At 41.4% G+C, this 17017-nt stretch overlaps 1 protein-coding gene across 10 annotated transcripts in view; it reads right to left on the bottom strand.

Annotated features, from left to right (window-relative positions):
- The window catches only part of LOC121289032 (single-stranded DNA-binding protein 3), a 154817-nt gene that overhangs the window by 15698 nt on the left and 122102 nt on the right, over positions 1-17017 (bottom strand). For 2 of the 10 annotated variants that reach the window (XM_041207946.1, XM_041207943.1), the window contains exons 6-13: positions 15970-16050; positions 13237-13296; positions 8945-9011; positions 8787-8860; positions 6863-6927; positions 6464-6512; positions 1543-1578; positions 563-617 (exon numbers count right to left, since the gene is read on the bottom strand). In XM_041207946.1, the coding sequence (XP_041063880.1) occupies positions 563-617; positions 1543-1578; positions 6464-6512; positions 6863-6927; positions 8787-8860; positions 8945-9011; positions 13237-13296; positions 15970-16050 (487 nt within the window). Of the gene's footprint in view, positions 1-562; positions 618-1542; positions 1579-6463; positions 6513-6862; positions 6952-8786; positions 8861-8944; positions 9012-13236; positions 13297-15969; positions 16051-17017 lie in introns of all 10 variants that reach the window. The other 8 variants (XM_041207944.1, XM_041207942.1, XM_041207947.1 and 5 more) reach the window with 5 other exon arrangements.

Here is a 17017-nt window from a genome sequence, read left to right as displayed (position 1 = left end):
AGGACTAGACAGGGTAGATACAGGAAGGATGTTCCCGATGGTGGGGGAGTCCAGAACCAGAGGTCACAGTCTGAGGATAGGGGGTAGACCATTTAGGACTGAGATGAGGAGAAATTTCTTCACCCAGAGAGTGGTGAGCCTGTGGAATTCGCTACCACGGAAAGTAGTTGAGGCCAAAACATTGTAAGTTTTCAAGAGGAAGCTCTTGGGGTGAAAGGGATCAAAGGATATGGGGAGAAAGTGGGAGCAGGCTACTGAGATGGATGATCAGCCGTGATCATAATGAATGGCGGAGCAGGCTCGAAGGGCCAAATGGCCTACTCCTGCTCCTAGTTTCTATGTAATCAGCACATGCTGTTTGAAGAAAAAAATACAGCGGGGAGGGGGAGGGGAAGGAAGGCAAGGCTTTGATTTTTTCGAATATAATTACTGACAGGACATTCGTCAGGTTAAAATGTGGTACCTGTACACGTTTTCATGTGAAATCTTGACAAGTAGTTAAGATTAGCATGTGTTTAAGATTTTAACAGCAGTATCGAAAGACTCATGGGTAAAGGTTTACCTGCTGGACTTGGCATTATCGGTGTCCCTGGAGGACCTCCACCACCAGGGGGCCCCTATGAACAAAACACACAAATCAGCCTCACGATTGAATTATTACAGTCTGCACTAGGTTATGCTGCTGTAAGCATACTGATCTGGGACCTTGATGCATTGCTAAATATTCTCAATGCAACACTAGAAAACAGTCTACTGAGCATAAAGTGATTTTTGAGGGCCCAAAGGTAACAGGGGATCATTCCAAATGTCAGGTCAAATTTTGTCTGCCTCCAGACTGTAACCGACCCAAGTTCCTGGTCACAGGCGGTCTTTAATTGACAATTAAAAATATGGTTGGAATATCACCCTTTGCTTAGTTGTTTTACCTTCATGGTCTCTTTCCATCAGGGAAATTTTTTTTTTTTAACCTTTGCAGCCTGTCTGTGGAAGTCAATGCCAAATATATTCCAAGTTCAGCATTTTGCACAAGTCACTCACCAATTTAGCAAAATATTAAATGTTGCTTTGGTCAATTCAAGAATTATGGGGAGTTTTTAAAAAAAAAATGTAAATTGCATATTTGAAGCTTAACTGAAGAACAGCAATGTTTCATTGTGACAGCTTCTCCCAAAATAAAAAGATTTTCAATTTTCAAAATTTGCAGTTGAGTACGTTCTAGTGCATTAAACCATAAGTGGCAATTGAGGTGCTGATGCTAAAACTATCCCCAAAATATACTCTTTGCCTGGGGGCAGAAGTACACCATTTGTTTCTAGCTATATCAATTTGATCATCGCCCTCGGTACCCCGGTCTTCCAGAGAACCTTTTTACCACCTATCCTTCCCTCCGCGACATCTTAAAGGGATGGGGTTTATACTAAAACAGACATGTCAGTTTGAAATTTCCCACAATCATTTCAGATCATCTTCAGCAGTCCTAGAATTTTTCTTCATCTACAAGCATTAGTACAGTGCAAAACATGCTCAAATGCAAATACATACCCCATATGTGCCAGGAGATGATGAGGAATATGGAATCTGTAAGTGAAAACACCACATTTGAGAGATTTAAAATCAAATTTGCCAAACATTAGTGAAGCCAGTCTCAAACTCTACTCAAGTATTATGAATTATGGTTTGGGTGAAGCCTTGCACACAGAATTGCAATAGTTTGCCTCAAAATCTAAACTGATAGACAGTTAAGATCTACGTCATGAAAAGAGGGGAATATACTGTTCCATTTCTTGTTTTTTTGCCTTGTTTTTCTTCCTATTTCTCTAGAAGACTTACCCAAATGGACATTGTTCACATTTAAGCTGGCACAAGTATTGGGAAAATATTTAAATGAGGAGGACATGAGACAATCTCAATCCTGCCACCCATTAGTAAACTGATTTTTTTTAGGTAGTGATTAACAGATTGATAAAATTCTGTTTTATTTCCCCTCTCCCAAGTTCATGGGCACCAAAAAAAAAAACTAGAATTTATATAACGTGTGATGACATTCCAAAGTACTTTACAGACAACTTTTGGAGTGTTGTCACTGTACTGTAACGTAACTAACTAATGCAAGATTAAGGGATAAATATTGGTCAGGACTAGTGTTGAAGTAGTGTCATAGGATCTTTTAAGCCAATCTGAAAGGGCAATACAGGACCTTCGTTTAATGGTCTCAACTGAAAGAGAGCACTTCCAACAGTTCAGTGCTCCCACTGTACTGCAGTGGGGTACACTGCAGTGATTCAAGTTCACACTTTTATTTCAAGTATTATTAATATTCAATTGCTGTATTGCAGGAGCGCTGCACTGGAGAGCCAGCCAAGATTCTTGCTCAGGTCGAGTGGGACTTGACCTCAAGTGAATTGACGGACAATTGTAGCATCTTCACTGTCACTCTAATTGGCGCAAACTAATTGAGCAGGGGGCCATGGACTACACCTTCTACTGTGTTTTGCTTAATTCTGCCAAAGTTACGCACTCACTCACCCATTATCAGGATAACTGCTTTTGTCTACTATTATTATTTACAGGAATTATCACCACAGAGACTGATGAGTTATAAAGGCACGTATTCAACTCATCTTGCAGGGAGATGACAATCACAGATAGCTTAAGGAAAAAGAAAATCAGTTCTTCTAATTGTCATCATACAGTAAATGAACCAAACTTAATGTGCTAGAGTTGGGATATTCAGAACAAGTAGCTGATAGACATAATTTATGGAAAGGAAGAATGTTTATAACCTCTCAGGCACACTATTGATCATGAAACACAGATGATTTTTTTTCTTTCATAATGTTTTACACTAAACTACTTAATCACATGGGGTAGAATTTTTGGGCCAGCAGGCAGCCACGATCGGCGGGCCCAGGAGTAGCTGAGGAACGGGCTGCCACCTGCAATTGGCCACTGGCCGCGATTTCACGCTGGCTGGCCAATTAACAGCCAGCCAGCCAGTGTGAAAGGTGCGCTGAAAGGCACAGCACCGCCAGGGTGGAGGTGGGAAGAGGACAAGCGCTAAGGAAAGCTCCCTGAAGGGCAGAGGGCTGACGAATTTAAAATCAATAAAGACAGAATTTGAAATCTGGAAACAATGTCCACGTGTCAGAATGAGTCACCTGTGCAGGGACTTGTTAAAAATTCTCTGCAACGGATTAAAAAAAAAAATTTAATTACGAAACCTCATCCCACCCTTGGGTGAGGTTTCCTGAAAAACGGAAAGGCCGCCTGGACGATTCACCTGCCTGACAACTGGAAGGGTGGACAGGCAGCGAAAGGTCACTGTTAATTGATACTTTAATGGCCTTAATAGGCTCCTTAATTGCCGGCGGGCATGCTGCCGACTCTCGCACACGCCTGAAATATCACGCGAGTGCGCAATGACATCGGGACGCTCGCCTGGCATCATCGTGCGCTATTTCACGTTCGAGTGTGTCGGGCGTGCACCCGCACGCCGAGCTGAAAATTCTACCCATGAACTACTACACATTATGCACAGGAAGCTTTCTTGGTTCACGCTTTACATATGGGTCACACTGCTTTGAATGATCTATCAAACAAAAATTATTAACACTGTGTTTACATGGGAAATTATAAACATTACTTCTTTTTATAGCAGGTAGCTTTGAGCCACTTGTCCTGAATATCACAGCTCTGGGACATTAAGTTTGGTTTATAATAATTGAAAGATAAGGCACACAGATAGAACCCCTTGTCTCTGCTGAGTTATCAGTCTCCCACCAGGGCAGCAGTGGGAATATTACAATCTGCCTCAGCTACCATGATGTAGGGCAGGAAACTGCAACTAATGCTCCCTTGCATCGTTACCCAGTGACCTCTAGCAGAAAGTACACTTTTGTGTACATCAGACAAGGAGAATACAAGACTCAAGCTAGACTGCGATGGTCCCTGGTGGTCAACAGACTGCTGGCGCTCTCTGCTGAGGCCTACATGTGAATAATAGGCCAGCTGGTAAAGTTGTCCGTAGGACTATATCCCAGCAGAGACAATTTTCAGAGGAAAATGAAAAAAAAAAAGCAACTCGTGTAGTGATCCTGAAGCCACAAACAACATGTCACAGTGGTTGAATGGTTGCATGTATTGAAACTTGGTTGCAAATGTCCTTGGTATGTCCATATCGAATGGCTCTCCACTGTGCACTGTCTGAATTGCACGCACCACAGTAAATGTTTTCTAGGATTAATAGCCATCACCAAGACAGCAGCTGCTCTCTGACCTTTCTGAACCAACTTTACAGCTCGGGAGTCTCATCAGCCCCCTGAATAGAAGGCACCGATGTACTGTGTCAATTTGTTAACTCCCATTTCCTTACACTGGTACCGTTAGGGGTAGCACAGATATTTCAGCAGATCCTAAATGGTTGAGGACTTTGATGTTTTAAGGCAGAATATGAAAAATTGTGTTGACAACCTCTCACTGAAATCCAACATGTTCAACTTGTGCTTGAAAATCACACCCCCACCCCAAAGTGAACCGTCGATTTCATTCATAACACTGTAGGTAGCTATTGCTTCTCAGTCCTGCTATCAGCAAAAATTAAAGCAGCTGGGGAATTGGGGGGTCTCTTTAGACAAGGGAAGGCTGAGGGGAGACCTAATTGAGGTTCGTAAAACTATAAAGGAGCTCAGTATGGTAGACATGGAGATGATGTTTCCACTAATGGGGGTGTACAAAATTAGGGCTATAAATATAGACAGTCACTTATAAATCCAAGAAAAAATTCAGGAGGAACTTCTTTGCTCAGAGCATGGTTAGATTCTGGAACATGCTAGCATGCGGAGTAGTTGAGATGAATTGTTTACATGCATTTAAATGGAAGCTAAGTAAACACAAAACATTATGCAAATAGGGTTAGATGAAGTAGAATGGGAGTAGGCTCATGGGGAAGCATAAACATTAGTATAGATCAGTTCTGCTTCTGTCCTATAAATTATATGTAAAAGAGTTGCCTACCACCTCCCACAAAAAGAGGGAATAAAACTACAAGGTCAATAATTCTGTTTTGTTAGGGCCATTCTATTTGCTGTATGGTAATGTGTAATAAGCCTACTGCCCAATAGTAAATGAAGCACTGAATCCCAACTTTAAATATTCCACAGCTAGGAACATTATAATTTAGGACCCAGAGTCACATGGAACTGTGAATTTATCAAGAATCCCAGTTAAAGGATAAGGCTGAGGCAAAATAACTCGAGTTGCATTTCATGAACCATTAAGACATTGCCAGTTCAGCTTTTTTGGATTTTATCAGGACATGAAAAATCACAAACTGCTTCAGCTTACCTTCCAAATATGGAAGGAATCCACAGGATTCACCGTTTGTAATCAGTGGAAGGCATTAGCATTAAAATCAAAAGCAGCAAAAATACATGAGATGGACAAGAAACGTGACAAAAACTGAAAGAACGAGCTGGTAAGAATATGAGAAAAGCTTTCTCTTGCTATTTGAAGTGACGTGAATGGAGTTGATAATGGAAACAAGGGAAGTAACAGGGTAATGATATGCCTCATACAGAAACTCTAAGTAGGATGAGAAAGACCTTACAGTACAGAATGATCACCAACCAATTGGATAAGTAATCTGCACTTTCTTGTTGGACTGCCAAACATATCCATGGTGCACAGAAACTAATAAATGAAGAGCTCATCGTAATAGGCAGATGCAGGTAACATGTTGTTTGTATACATCCTGAATCAATATTAAAAAAATTCCCTAAAGATTAGTAATCAAAATTAACTGCTTTTCTACCGAATTCATTATTAAAGTTGACGGCCATTGGAAAAAAAAGTGCATTTCACCATCTAGTTAAGTCATAAAGAGTGGCATGCATCAGATGGAAAATGTACAATCAATACACAAGCAATTGTTTCATAAAGCATGTAGCTACAAGTTTTCATTAAATTTTTAACTATGCTTCTAAAGAACACCTTACTATATTATAATGGTAATGAAATATAGAATAGATGCAACAAGGAAAAGGACACCCTATATGAGATGACAATAATTAGAAACAAAACACATTCCTGAGGGTGAACTGACAGACGTATTTAAGATTATGAAAGGATTTGATTGGACAAACAGAGAAAATGATTCCACTTGCAGAGGAGACCAGAACTAAGGGCCATAAATATAAAATAGTCACTAATAAACCCAAAAGAGAATTCAGGAGTAACTTTTTTGCTCAGTGGTTAGAATGTGGAACTCGCTACCACAGGGAGTAGTTAAGACAAATCGCATAGATTCATTTAGGGGAAGCCAGATAAACAAATGAGGAAGAAAGGAATAAAAGGATATGCTAATGGGATTAGAGAAGGGTTGGGGGAGGCTCATGTGGAGCATAAACACTGTTGGGACAAATGGTCTATTTGTGTTGTAAATACTACGGAATACAGCACTACTTACTGAGTTAGCATTGGAAGGATTAGGCCATGGTCGTCCAGCTCCTGGGCCCCTGCAACAAAAATATATTAAAAGCATTTATTTTCACAATGCATTAACTCACCCTGTCCATTCTTGCAGCACTAAGTCAGAGCTGCTTTCACTAAATCTTTCGTCGTCTTTGTCACAAATTAAAATTCTGCTACAACTAAATTTACCCATAGCATTAAAGTTGCAAACTCTTCAAAAATGTCAAAAACATACCTCAATTTTCCTCACCTAACATCTAAAAACATGCAACAGAATTCAGCAGAGGAAATGGTTATATCTTGCAAAGTGATGATCATCAATGTTATAAAAAGTTTAAAATTGACTTTCCCCACTTTTGACAATGACTTATCTGAACACAGGTAAGAGACTTACATGTTCATTCCAGCCATGCCTGGACCTATTGAATTGGGTGGAGGTCTCATTGAACCGCCGTAGTTCTGCAACGATAACCAAGGATCAGACTACCATAACGAGAAGAAAAGCAGAGAAGGGGACGGAAGGGAAGAAAAACAGAACATTAATTACTAAGTATTTTACGCAGGTCCCAAGAGCTGTGCTAAAAATTAGCCCCAGTTGAAATCAACAAGTTCATGCTCTGCCTTTTTGGGCAAGTTCAAACTCAACTGGAGTTTGCAATCCTATGGAGACTTTTGTTTTCATTATCTCACTCACCCCCACCATCTCAGACCTCAGCAGCAGTGGAGATTCATCTCAATCATACACCCCATAAATTCACAACCAGCGCAGTCATTTTCCTTTATTCCCATTTGCTAAATGACTTGCCTCTTCCGGGTTATAACACCTGATCAGGTCTGAAAGGGTAACTTGGTGTAAAAAAAATCAACTAGCTTTGATGCTACGCATGTTGATTAACAATGCAACATTGTATATTCTAAATATGTAATTTCTACCAAATGTTCAGTTACCACCCAAATATTAAAAGGCGTTGTACTGCTACAATACATCATTCCTTTCATTCAGGCACTTAACTGGTATTTTCATAATTAAAAATCCTGAGAACTAGCAATATTTAACAGTTTTAACTATCACTTCTGCCCAACCACTTGCACCATATATCACTCTTGAAAATAAATGTTCCAAGGCACTTTAAAGAGTAGGGAGAGGAACCAAACACCAACCCAGGGGAGAGCGTTTGTGGTTAAGTGTTCACAATTGCACTGAAAAGCACTGGGACATTTAAAACAGCCTTTTCAGCATGTTAGTGAATGGGTGAATGTGTAGGTGGACAGGGAAGCAGCTGGGAAAGGTGGGTCCGGGTCTAGTCGGATTTGGGGGGTGGGGGGGGGGGGGGCGTCGGGTGCTGTGGGCTGGGGGCTAGGCACTAGGCAGGTCAGGTCGCAGGGAGTGTGGGGGTTCATGGTGGGAGAAGAATTGGGTGTTAAGGGCTTGTTGGGCTGGGTCAGGGCAGTGGGGGCTACTCAGGACGGTTTGTGGGGTGGGGGAGAGTAGTCAGGGGTGCCAATTATATAGTTACCCAAGAGTTAAACTACGGCTTTTCTGTCTAACATTTCCTGGGTAACCATCCAGGTAAGTATGTTGGAATGGTCCGAAGTCTCCAACTCTAACTCAGAGTTGTAGACTTTTTCCAGAGGGTCCCAGGGAGCAGGGCAACTGCCCATTGGAAGTTCAAACTGCCCGGGCAATTCCCACGGAGTCAGTGCATTGGGGTTTGGACACTGGATTTTATGGAACCTAAGGCAAAGGAAGACAGTCGGCCAATTGGATAGTCTGCTTTGGTGACATTAGCTGAGGGATAAATATTTGCCAAGAGAACTCTCCAGTTCTAAAGTGTCACAGCAACTTTAAGTCCACCTGAGGGGGCAGATGAGCTTCAGTTTAACATCCCATTAAAAATAGCACCTTCCACAATGTAGCACTTCCTCAGTGCAGCACTGAAGGGTCAGCATGGATTTTGTGCTCAACTTTCTGGAACGGGAGTCGAAACCATGACTTTCTGACTCCAGCAAGTGCGCTATCAACTGAGCCAAGGCTGACAGGGAAATATTCATTATGGCTGCTATTTTCTCTCTTCCTAGATCAGAGGTACTGTGAACAATTGTTGCACCTCACCTTCAGAGGTGAACTAATCGCAGTTTGCAGTTTAAGCAACGTTACTGATCTACACGGAAATACATCATGGAAACAGGGAAATTGCAAGAGGAGGCGGCCAATCGGTCATGCCAGCTGCTGGACACTGAAAATTAAATAAGAATGCTTCAATACCAGAAGGTTCAAAGACCAGAAGCTGAAAAGATGCAGCCCCTGTGCTGCCTACCTGCTGTCCCATTGGACCCATGCCTCGTGGAGGAGGATTCATTCTCTGCATTGGCCCACCCATACCAGGGTGCCCTACAGAAGGAAGAAACAACTCTTATTACATACACAGCACGGAAATATCTCTAAAACCTCGGTAGCATTGTGAACACATCTCACCTTGCTGTCGTGTGGGATCCAATGTGTTGGGTAGCAATGGCTGTGCACCTGGAACACCACCTGGGGGCTGAGAACAATTACAGCGTTACCATGCAGCATCCAATTTCAGAACATCTGCCATTATGCTAACTCAAGAGATATACACGAATGCTTGTGCATTGAGAGATGGGCGAAAGGACACAGGGAAAAGCAAACGAGGAGGGGGTGAAGTGAGTGCGAGTGATGAAAAGGAGCTAGGTGAAGAGAAAATTGACACTAAAACATCCTATTCCCAACTTAATACTCCTGGATATGTATGCTTCCAATTATCAACAATTCTCCACAAGTACACTCCTGCAACTCAGAAATTTAAAAACCAATAACTATTGTATAGAAAATTGAATAATAAAGTCACAATGTAAAATAACCATATGCTAAAGTAATTAAATGACTCCCGCCCTGCATCAGATTTCTTCCCTCCTCTCCTGAAAGCACTGCTTCTTTCCGGGCTACGGAGTCAGAAGGTGCTTGCAACTCACAACCAACTTTCCCAAGTCATCTCCAAGGAGTGTTAGTTGGCTGTTTGAACTGTTGGGGAAGTCACAAACCAACCCAATCCAGTTCTTCCCCCAATCTCTTGACAGGCATTTCACTAGAGAATAATTTGACATAGGAATTCTTAGATTTTTTCCCTGCCTCCCGGAATCATAGAAGCTTACAGCACAGAGGGACAGCCATTTTGCCTCATCCAGGATCTGGGGTCAATAAAGGGCATAGGCTAGGCTACCTGGTCGACAGGGCTCGACTCAGCTCTGAGCTATCTGAAGATCTATGCTTATTTGTTTTGTGTATTTTGTCAGAGCTTAGTTCCACTAGATGAGGACGCACAAATGAAAACAAGCTCATAGCAAAATGGACAAAGTTTGGTCTTGGGTTTAAAAAAGTAAGAAGTGGCCCAGGGTCATGGATATTATTTAGAAATTATATCTTCTAATCATCAAGCTAACACATGAGCTATTTATGAGATTAATGGGAGATGTGTGTCCAATCCAGAGTCAAAGAAATTCCCCACCCCCACCCAAAAAATTTTGATTCCAAACCATCAGAAATCAAACTGGATGACGATTAGAAAATGTGGCCAAAACAATGATTTTGGCAGCATAACAAATAGTGCATTGTTGCAGAATCATGAGCTCAGCAACAATTCTGGCTGGGTGCACCTTGTAGTTAACGCTTAAAAATATCCTATGCTGCACAACTAGAATTTTCTCCAATTTTTAGGGTAAAAACAGAGACAGACTTGCACGTTAACCACTGAAAATTTCTTAACCAGTTAGTTTCACACAACCACACCATAAAAACGCCACATCTACTGAACTCTTCAAGGTCAGTCAGCCCTTCTGTTGCTACTACCTTGTTAGTTAAACTGTGTACATCAGTCACTGAAACACACTCGCTTAGGTGCAGTGCAGTACAATACAGCAAGGTCATTTTCTTTAACATACTCATGGAAGAGTCTGGAGCCATTTATGGCTCACCTCAGCTTCACTTATGGTTCTCAGTAGAATTTCTGCTCAATCTGTTTCTATACCTCTATTCATGGCCAAGGTAGTTATGAAATAGTAGACTGAACTAAAATTCAACACTGGTCTCTCTTCATTTCTTGCTCTCCAAGTGGATTACTCCATCTTCTATAAAGGATAAGGTTCTATTAAAATTAAACCTGGACAACATCCGACCTGACTTGGAATGGGTTGGCAATTGCCCACTCTGGCCTGATTGAAATAAGATGTGCATCATTCGGGTAATCCCATTTTTATATCCCACTGTCCACAGTACAACAGTTATAGCATTCCAGGATAGCCCTCAAATAAGATATTCATGAGGACTGTGTTCCTGGAGATAAAGCCAGTGAACTCTGTAGTTCCAATGTGACAAATGAATTGACAGCAAACCCTTCTGGCAGCTTTGGATACTTTTAAGGAGCAGAAGCCCCTGATGGAATCCATTCCATGAAGAAAGGAAAGAGAAGGCTTGCAATGCAGCGCCATAAGTTATTTAATCCTTCTCAGGAGAGTGGGGTCTCTGGAGATGAAACTCTAGCAATCAGCTGACATCCACTAAAGGAATAATGAATAGGTTTGTTGTGACACAGGGAAATGGAAGCCGCATTTCATAAGGTCATCGGGTGTGGGGAGCAGGCACACAGCGCAAGGACTGGACTCAAGCTCTGGAAATGGAGCTGCTGACTGACATTTTGGAGAAACCAAGTTAAAAGGATGATGGGGAGAGAGAGAAAAGCAACATCTTTACAGCTTAGAATTACTTGTAGGAAATGGTGGCACAGTTATATGAAATAGTTTAGCAATGTTAAACTCATTTAAAACCAATTGGGTAAGTTTAATTTCAGATTTCAGTTACTGGTGAAATTAAACTTTTCCTCCTTACATTTAAGAAGGGGCAGGGGAGGGAAATAGCATATGGTGGAGGAGGAGGAGTAAGAGGAAGCTAACTGATTAAAAACATAGCATACTAAATATCTCAACATTTGCCACCAGGGCTAATGTTGAAAGTGTTGAGGTTTCCCGCTCCTGAGCATCATACCCAGCAGGCCAGTGGAGGAGGGTAAGATCAGATTCAGCTGTGATGCTACCACAGTTGAAATGCCTGTACTTGCTGTCTCAAAGTATAATTGAAAAATGGCCATTTGAACAGGTACCAGAGGATCATTGGTGTTCCTAGAAACATGCCTCCCTGACAGTCACCTAGGGAGCAATCGGGGGGGGGGGGGGGGGGGGGGGGGGGGGGGGGCAGATAATCCAGACACTTGGGCACCACAAAGCAGTGCTTTAATTGAAGGAATCAAATGGCATTGCAAACAATAAACAGACTTTGAATTCCAAGGTGTACCTGGACACCCAAATCGTTAATTCCCAGTTTAGGCACAATGGCCTTTTACAAATAAATTGTGCATCCAGAGAACATTGTAAAAGCAAATGTGCTCCCATTAGCATTGTCAGGCCCTAACAAGATGGATACACCATGCAAATAACTAAGGAGAGCCAGCTCTGTAATCAGGCTTTCAGCTTGAATTCCCACAGGTTATACTGCAGCAGAGATGGGCTGCTATACATTTCAACATATTTTTACTGTGAGCAATATTCCTCAGTATAATTCCAAAGATAAAATCACTACTTTGACAGCTTGTGTCAGAGTTTGAAATTCAGAAGGGAACCAGGGACACTGATGCCAAACTTTACATCAGCACACAGAGAGCGCAGCTCCATGTCTTTACAAATCTGACATTCAAACCAACTGAGGTTACAGCACAATATTTGCATAAGTGCATTGAGCAAAACTGCACAGGTGGTATGACACCATGCACAACCTGGGTCACATGTGTCACACATAATACAGAAAACCATTTTGAACTAAAAAAGGATAGATCCGAATTTCATTCAAATGATAAAAAGCTAAGAGCAGTGGAACTCCGAAGAGATTTAGGAATCCATAAACAGATCTCTAAAATGCAGCTGTCAGGCAAAGGCAATAATCAGAAAAAGTTAATGGAATGTTAGCCTTTAAAACTAGAGGATTAGAATATGAACAGGAGGAAGCTTTTCTATAGCAAAACAAAGCCCTGGTTAGGCCACATCTGAAGTGCTGTGTACATTTCTGGGCGATGCACCTTAAAAAGGATATAGTTGCCTTGGAAGGAGTGCGGCCAATTTTCACCAAAACATTACCAGAACTCCAAGGGTTAGAGTACGAGAGAAGACTCGGCTCACATTTCTTGGAAAACAGAAGGTTACAGGGTAAGTTGATTGAAGTATTTAGGATCTTAGAAGAAATTGATAGGGTAGATATGGAGAAACTTTTCCACTGGTGAGGAGAGTCTAGGATAAGGACACATAACCTGAAAGTCAGCCAGGCCGTTCAGGGGAGAAGCTACAGAATACTTCCTCATGCAAAGGGTGGTAACAAAGAGCAGTAAAAATGTGGAACTCACTCCCACATCCGGTGCTAGATGGTAGCTCAATTCATCTTTTAAAATCTGAGCTGGTCAGATTTTTGTTAGGCAAGGCATAAAGGATATGGAGTCAAGACAGGTGGATGGAGTTAGGACTTGGATCAGCCATGGTCTCATTAAATGGTGAATTAGACTATAGAGGGGGTGAATTTGGCCTAGTCCTCTTCCTATGTTTCTAACACTCATTCAGTATTAAACAACTTTGGCAAGCCAGTTAACTAAATACTGTTACAGGATGGGAGCATTAAGTGTAGCAATGTTAGAAGCACAGTGGTTACAATACCTGGCTTCCCATTCTGATGGGGGGCCTTGGACCTCCTGCGTATCGCGGTGACATAAAAGGCTGCAATCACACAGAATTGGTTAAATCTACAATCAGCTGAAATTCTAAAAGCTTTAATATTCCGTAGTGGAAAACCTAGATAACTCATACAGTTTTAAAAAAAAAATTACCAAAGCCAAAGCAAGTGATTTGGTGCTGCGTGATACAATCTTATATCAAATCCTCCGAATTCCTGCACTTTTGTGCTGTGTGTGGGTAGCACAATTTGACCACCCAAGTATTGTCATTTTGCATAAAAGGTCCTGCTGGAAACGAATAATGAAGTTTTGAGTGATATATCATTGTCGGCAATAAATCACTTGCCCGAGCCGATGCTTGAATGCTGGATGAGGACTTTGAGGTAACATAAAGAGGAAAATCATAACTCACTTTTTAAACAATATGCTATGCTTTTAAAAACTTAATTTCCCTTCAAATGCCCCAATGAACAGCACCGTAGCAAAGAAAGTTAAACAGAGACTGGGTACCGTACCCTGCAACTCAATTTCCCTGACCCCCACCCCACCCAAAATAGGGGGGCAGGGGGAAGGGGCTTTGTAGCTTTAATATTGAACCACCTTTATTCACACAGTAGCAAACTGCTTGGTATAATTAAGCAACATATTCCACTCTTCAGTGGTGTCTGAAATAGTAAAAAGGCTCGTGCATTGGTTTCTGGCAAAATAAGGAATCTGTCCACTGCCAAGGACACCCCTCAACAAGCCAATGTTGTCAAAGCAACACTTTAGAAATGAGAGAATCGGCTCTGCAAAAATTGCAAAGAGAAACAGATCAAATGTAACTCAATCTCTGTTCAGTTACAAAGAACTTGCCTCACTTTACAAACTTAAAACTGGAATCAAAGCGATTTTACTAATTTACTGAAATTCATATTTACACAGACACTATTTTCCTCTTAATAAATAAAGCTACAGTAAAATGTGAACAAAACCAACTACTGCAAATGCTGGAAATAAGAAGCTTTTTTAAAAAAAAAAATAGGGTAAAGAAACGAATTCAGAGGTCCCTGATGAAACATTTGAGGCATCCACATAAGAGGTGAATCTCAGCATACACTTCACCAAGATTTACAATTCTAATAAATGCTAATTTTCTTGTGAAATACTCTTTTTTGGAAAAATAGCCAGAAAGTGAAGGGGAAATTTGTGAAGAATTGTTGACTTCTCTTGGGCACCTCTTACTGGCTAGATTGGAGCAGCCAAAGGGCAAGGGAGCTAAGGAGGCAGAAACAAGAAAAATCAATATGAAAAAAGTCATCCAGATTTCTTGCTGGAATAAAGTGACCATGTTTATTCATAACTACCAGTAGTTTAACACATTAAGTATGATTTTTAGCACAATAAATTTGGATTTATGTACATATTCACTTATGGGTCATCAGGAGTACTAATGCTTTCTCGTCTGTCTCGTGTGTTGAAAGGATTCAACACATCAGGAGTTAGAAATATACAACTTTGCAGGCAATGAGCTCAATATAAAGGACGCTGTGACTGAGGAACTCGGTGATCAAGAATTTGATAGCAACAGTGTGATTGCATTCCTTAGCACTGCAGAGTAATGTGATAAAACAATCCTGCAAGAAGGCTATTAACGGGGATTGCACATTTTATATGGACACACAGATATACACACAGACATATACATACACCAAGCGGTCAACACTTCAAACACACGCATTTTTGGAACACAGTTGCAAAGAAATGAAAATGTTCACAAGCCCAGTATCAGGGCAGTGATCTGCTCACTAAGCTGTGTACATGTAAAAGCATTTACAACCAGAGAAGAAAAAATTATAGAAAGAACTAATCCGGTTATCCCAGGAGTGAACCTTCCTAACTCCCATGGATCACTTGGTTTTGACCATTGGGCCATTACCCTACAAAGACTCCAAACAAAAACAGAAGTAATTGGACTTTCTATCTGAACTTGCAAATGTTCCTACGATGCTGTGCCAAACTGACTTAACACACAAGTTTAAGACAGGGGTTTCACCCTGCCCAATGGCTCAGTGGATAAATGCACCTTATGGGATCATATTGAACCATGCGGACCAAGAAGTCCAAGGTTTAGATTATGAACCGTGCCAGATTAGCCTAGCTCAGCCAGGACAAAGCGTCAGTAGTACTACTGAAAAGGGTGATTCTGAGGGGGTAATGGAAGAGTGGGTGTGTAGGGCAGGTTAGAATGTGAGGCTGGGAGAACAAAATTTAGCCGGGTTCCTGCTTCTGTTTTATTATCCATCGGTTCTTGTGGAAAAGTATGCGCGTTCTGTATGGATGACGGCTCAGAACTGGGCTTGGGTTGAGATGCCCTGCAGGGGCAAACAAGCTCCTCACATTCACCAGGGATCAGAATAACCACTTGAGCTCATCATCAGAGGGCAGCCAACACCTCAGAACCATACCCCAGCAGCATGCCTTTAGGAGAGGGCACAGGAGCAGCGGGGAAGAAAAGCTGATTTAAAAAAAAAAACGTGACCTGTGGGCTGACAGAAGCCAAAACAAAATCCATCTAATTTAGAAGAACCCCAAGTGGAAGTTTCACTTCTGAGGACAACCTGATCAGGAGTCTCGTACATAAGACAACAGCAAGCAAAGTCAAATCATTAGTCAAATGTAGAAACTCTTGCCCCTCTTGAATGAAAGAACCCAAGCAATTGCACCAGCTCATTACCTGATTGTGGGGTCCCATCATGTTGTTAGGATTGTGAGGAGGCGGCTGTGTATGTGGCGAGGGCTGAGAACCTGGGGGTCCCTGCGAGAGGTTAGAGAGCAGAGGAGGGGGGTTACAGCGTCAGTGCATCAAGTTGCAGACGGCTCAGAGAACCATAGAGCCACTCAAAAAAGAATCTTTTTTAAGAAGTGTAACAGCTGTTGCAGACCTGCCATGTTTATGCTTTCAACAAGTGTTAGTCTCTAGGCTGCTGCCAGCGACAATGTAGTTTGTTACCACGAGCAATTTTCTTAATTAACAGACATTAATTAGCCATTTAGCATTTCTGCAAAGCAGCTTTACCAAACATGAGTACCACTGTGATAAATAGTACTGATTAGAGGATGCCCTAATTAACAGCAACGAGCAAGAGAGAAAATGAAATTACGCAAATTAAAAGGGAGTGGAAGTTAATGAAGCTGGAATGCATTTGCACCTGTAGTTCTTTTGTGTTGGTGAGAACGGAACACCACTACAGAATTTACATCTCATCATTTCATTAAAAGATTCATGGTGAAACACAGTAAATAAAGCTTTTGGACCAATTAGTTTGAGACTGAGCCAACCACTTCCATTTCTAGACTTACAAGAAGCAGCTTCATAGTAATTCACTGCACTGCACTCACTGGCAGTTCTGCATTTTTAAAATTCTGGGATTTGGGTTTTACGTCTTAAACATCGTTGAACAGAAGGGAGAGAGAAAAAAAAAGACAGAAGACAACAAACTTTCTCACAGAGAACACTCCTCCCTCACCTCATCAACTAAGCCCAGTTTGCTTTCAGCTTGTGCAAACCCACGAAGTACTTCAAAATTAAACATGTTCCACCACATTTTTTAAATTTAAGAACAGATTTAATTCTGGAAGGTCAACTCATTTAAATTGGAGGTTTAAAAGTCACAAACTGAGGACTTCCATCACCTTCAACGATCACATTAAAGCTGCACTGCTTCAAGTTATTTTAGTCGGGAGTACTCTGGTAACTAGCTACCTAAAGGAAACATTTTTCT

This window comes from Carcharodon carcharias, chromosome 16, assembly GCF_017639515.1.
Source record: "Carcharodon carcharias isolate sCarCar2 chromosome 16, sCarCar2.pri, whole genome shotgun sequence".
Taxonomy (NCBI): Eukaryota; Metazoa; Chordata; class Chondrichthyes; order Lamniformes; family Lamnidae; genus Carcharodon; species Carcharodon carcharias.
The sequence above is the reverse complement of the archived record's forward strand: the minus strand, read 5'-3'. Positions and strand labels throughout refer to the sequence as shown.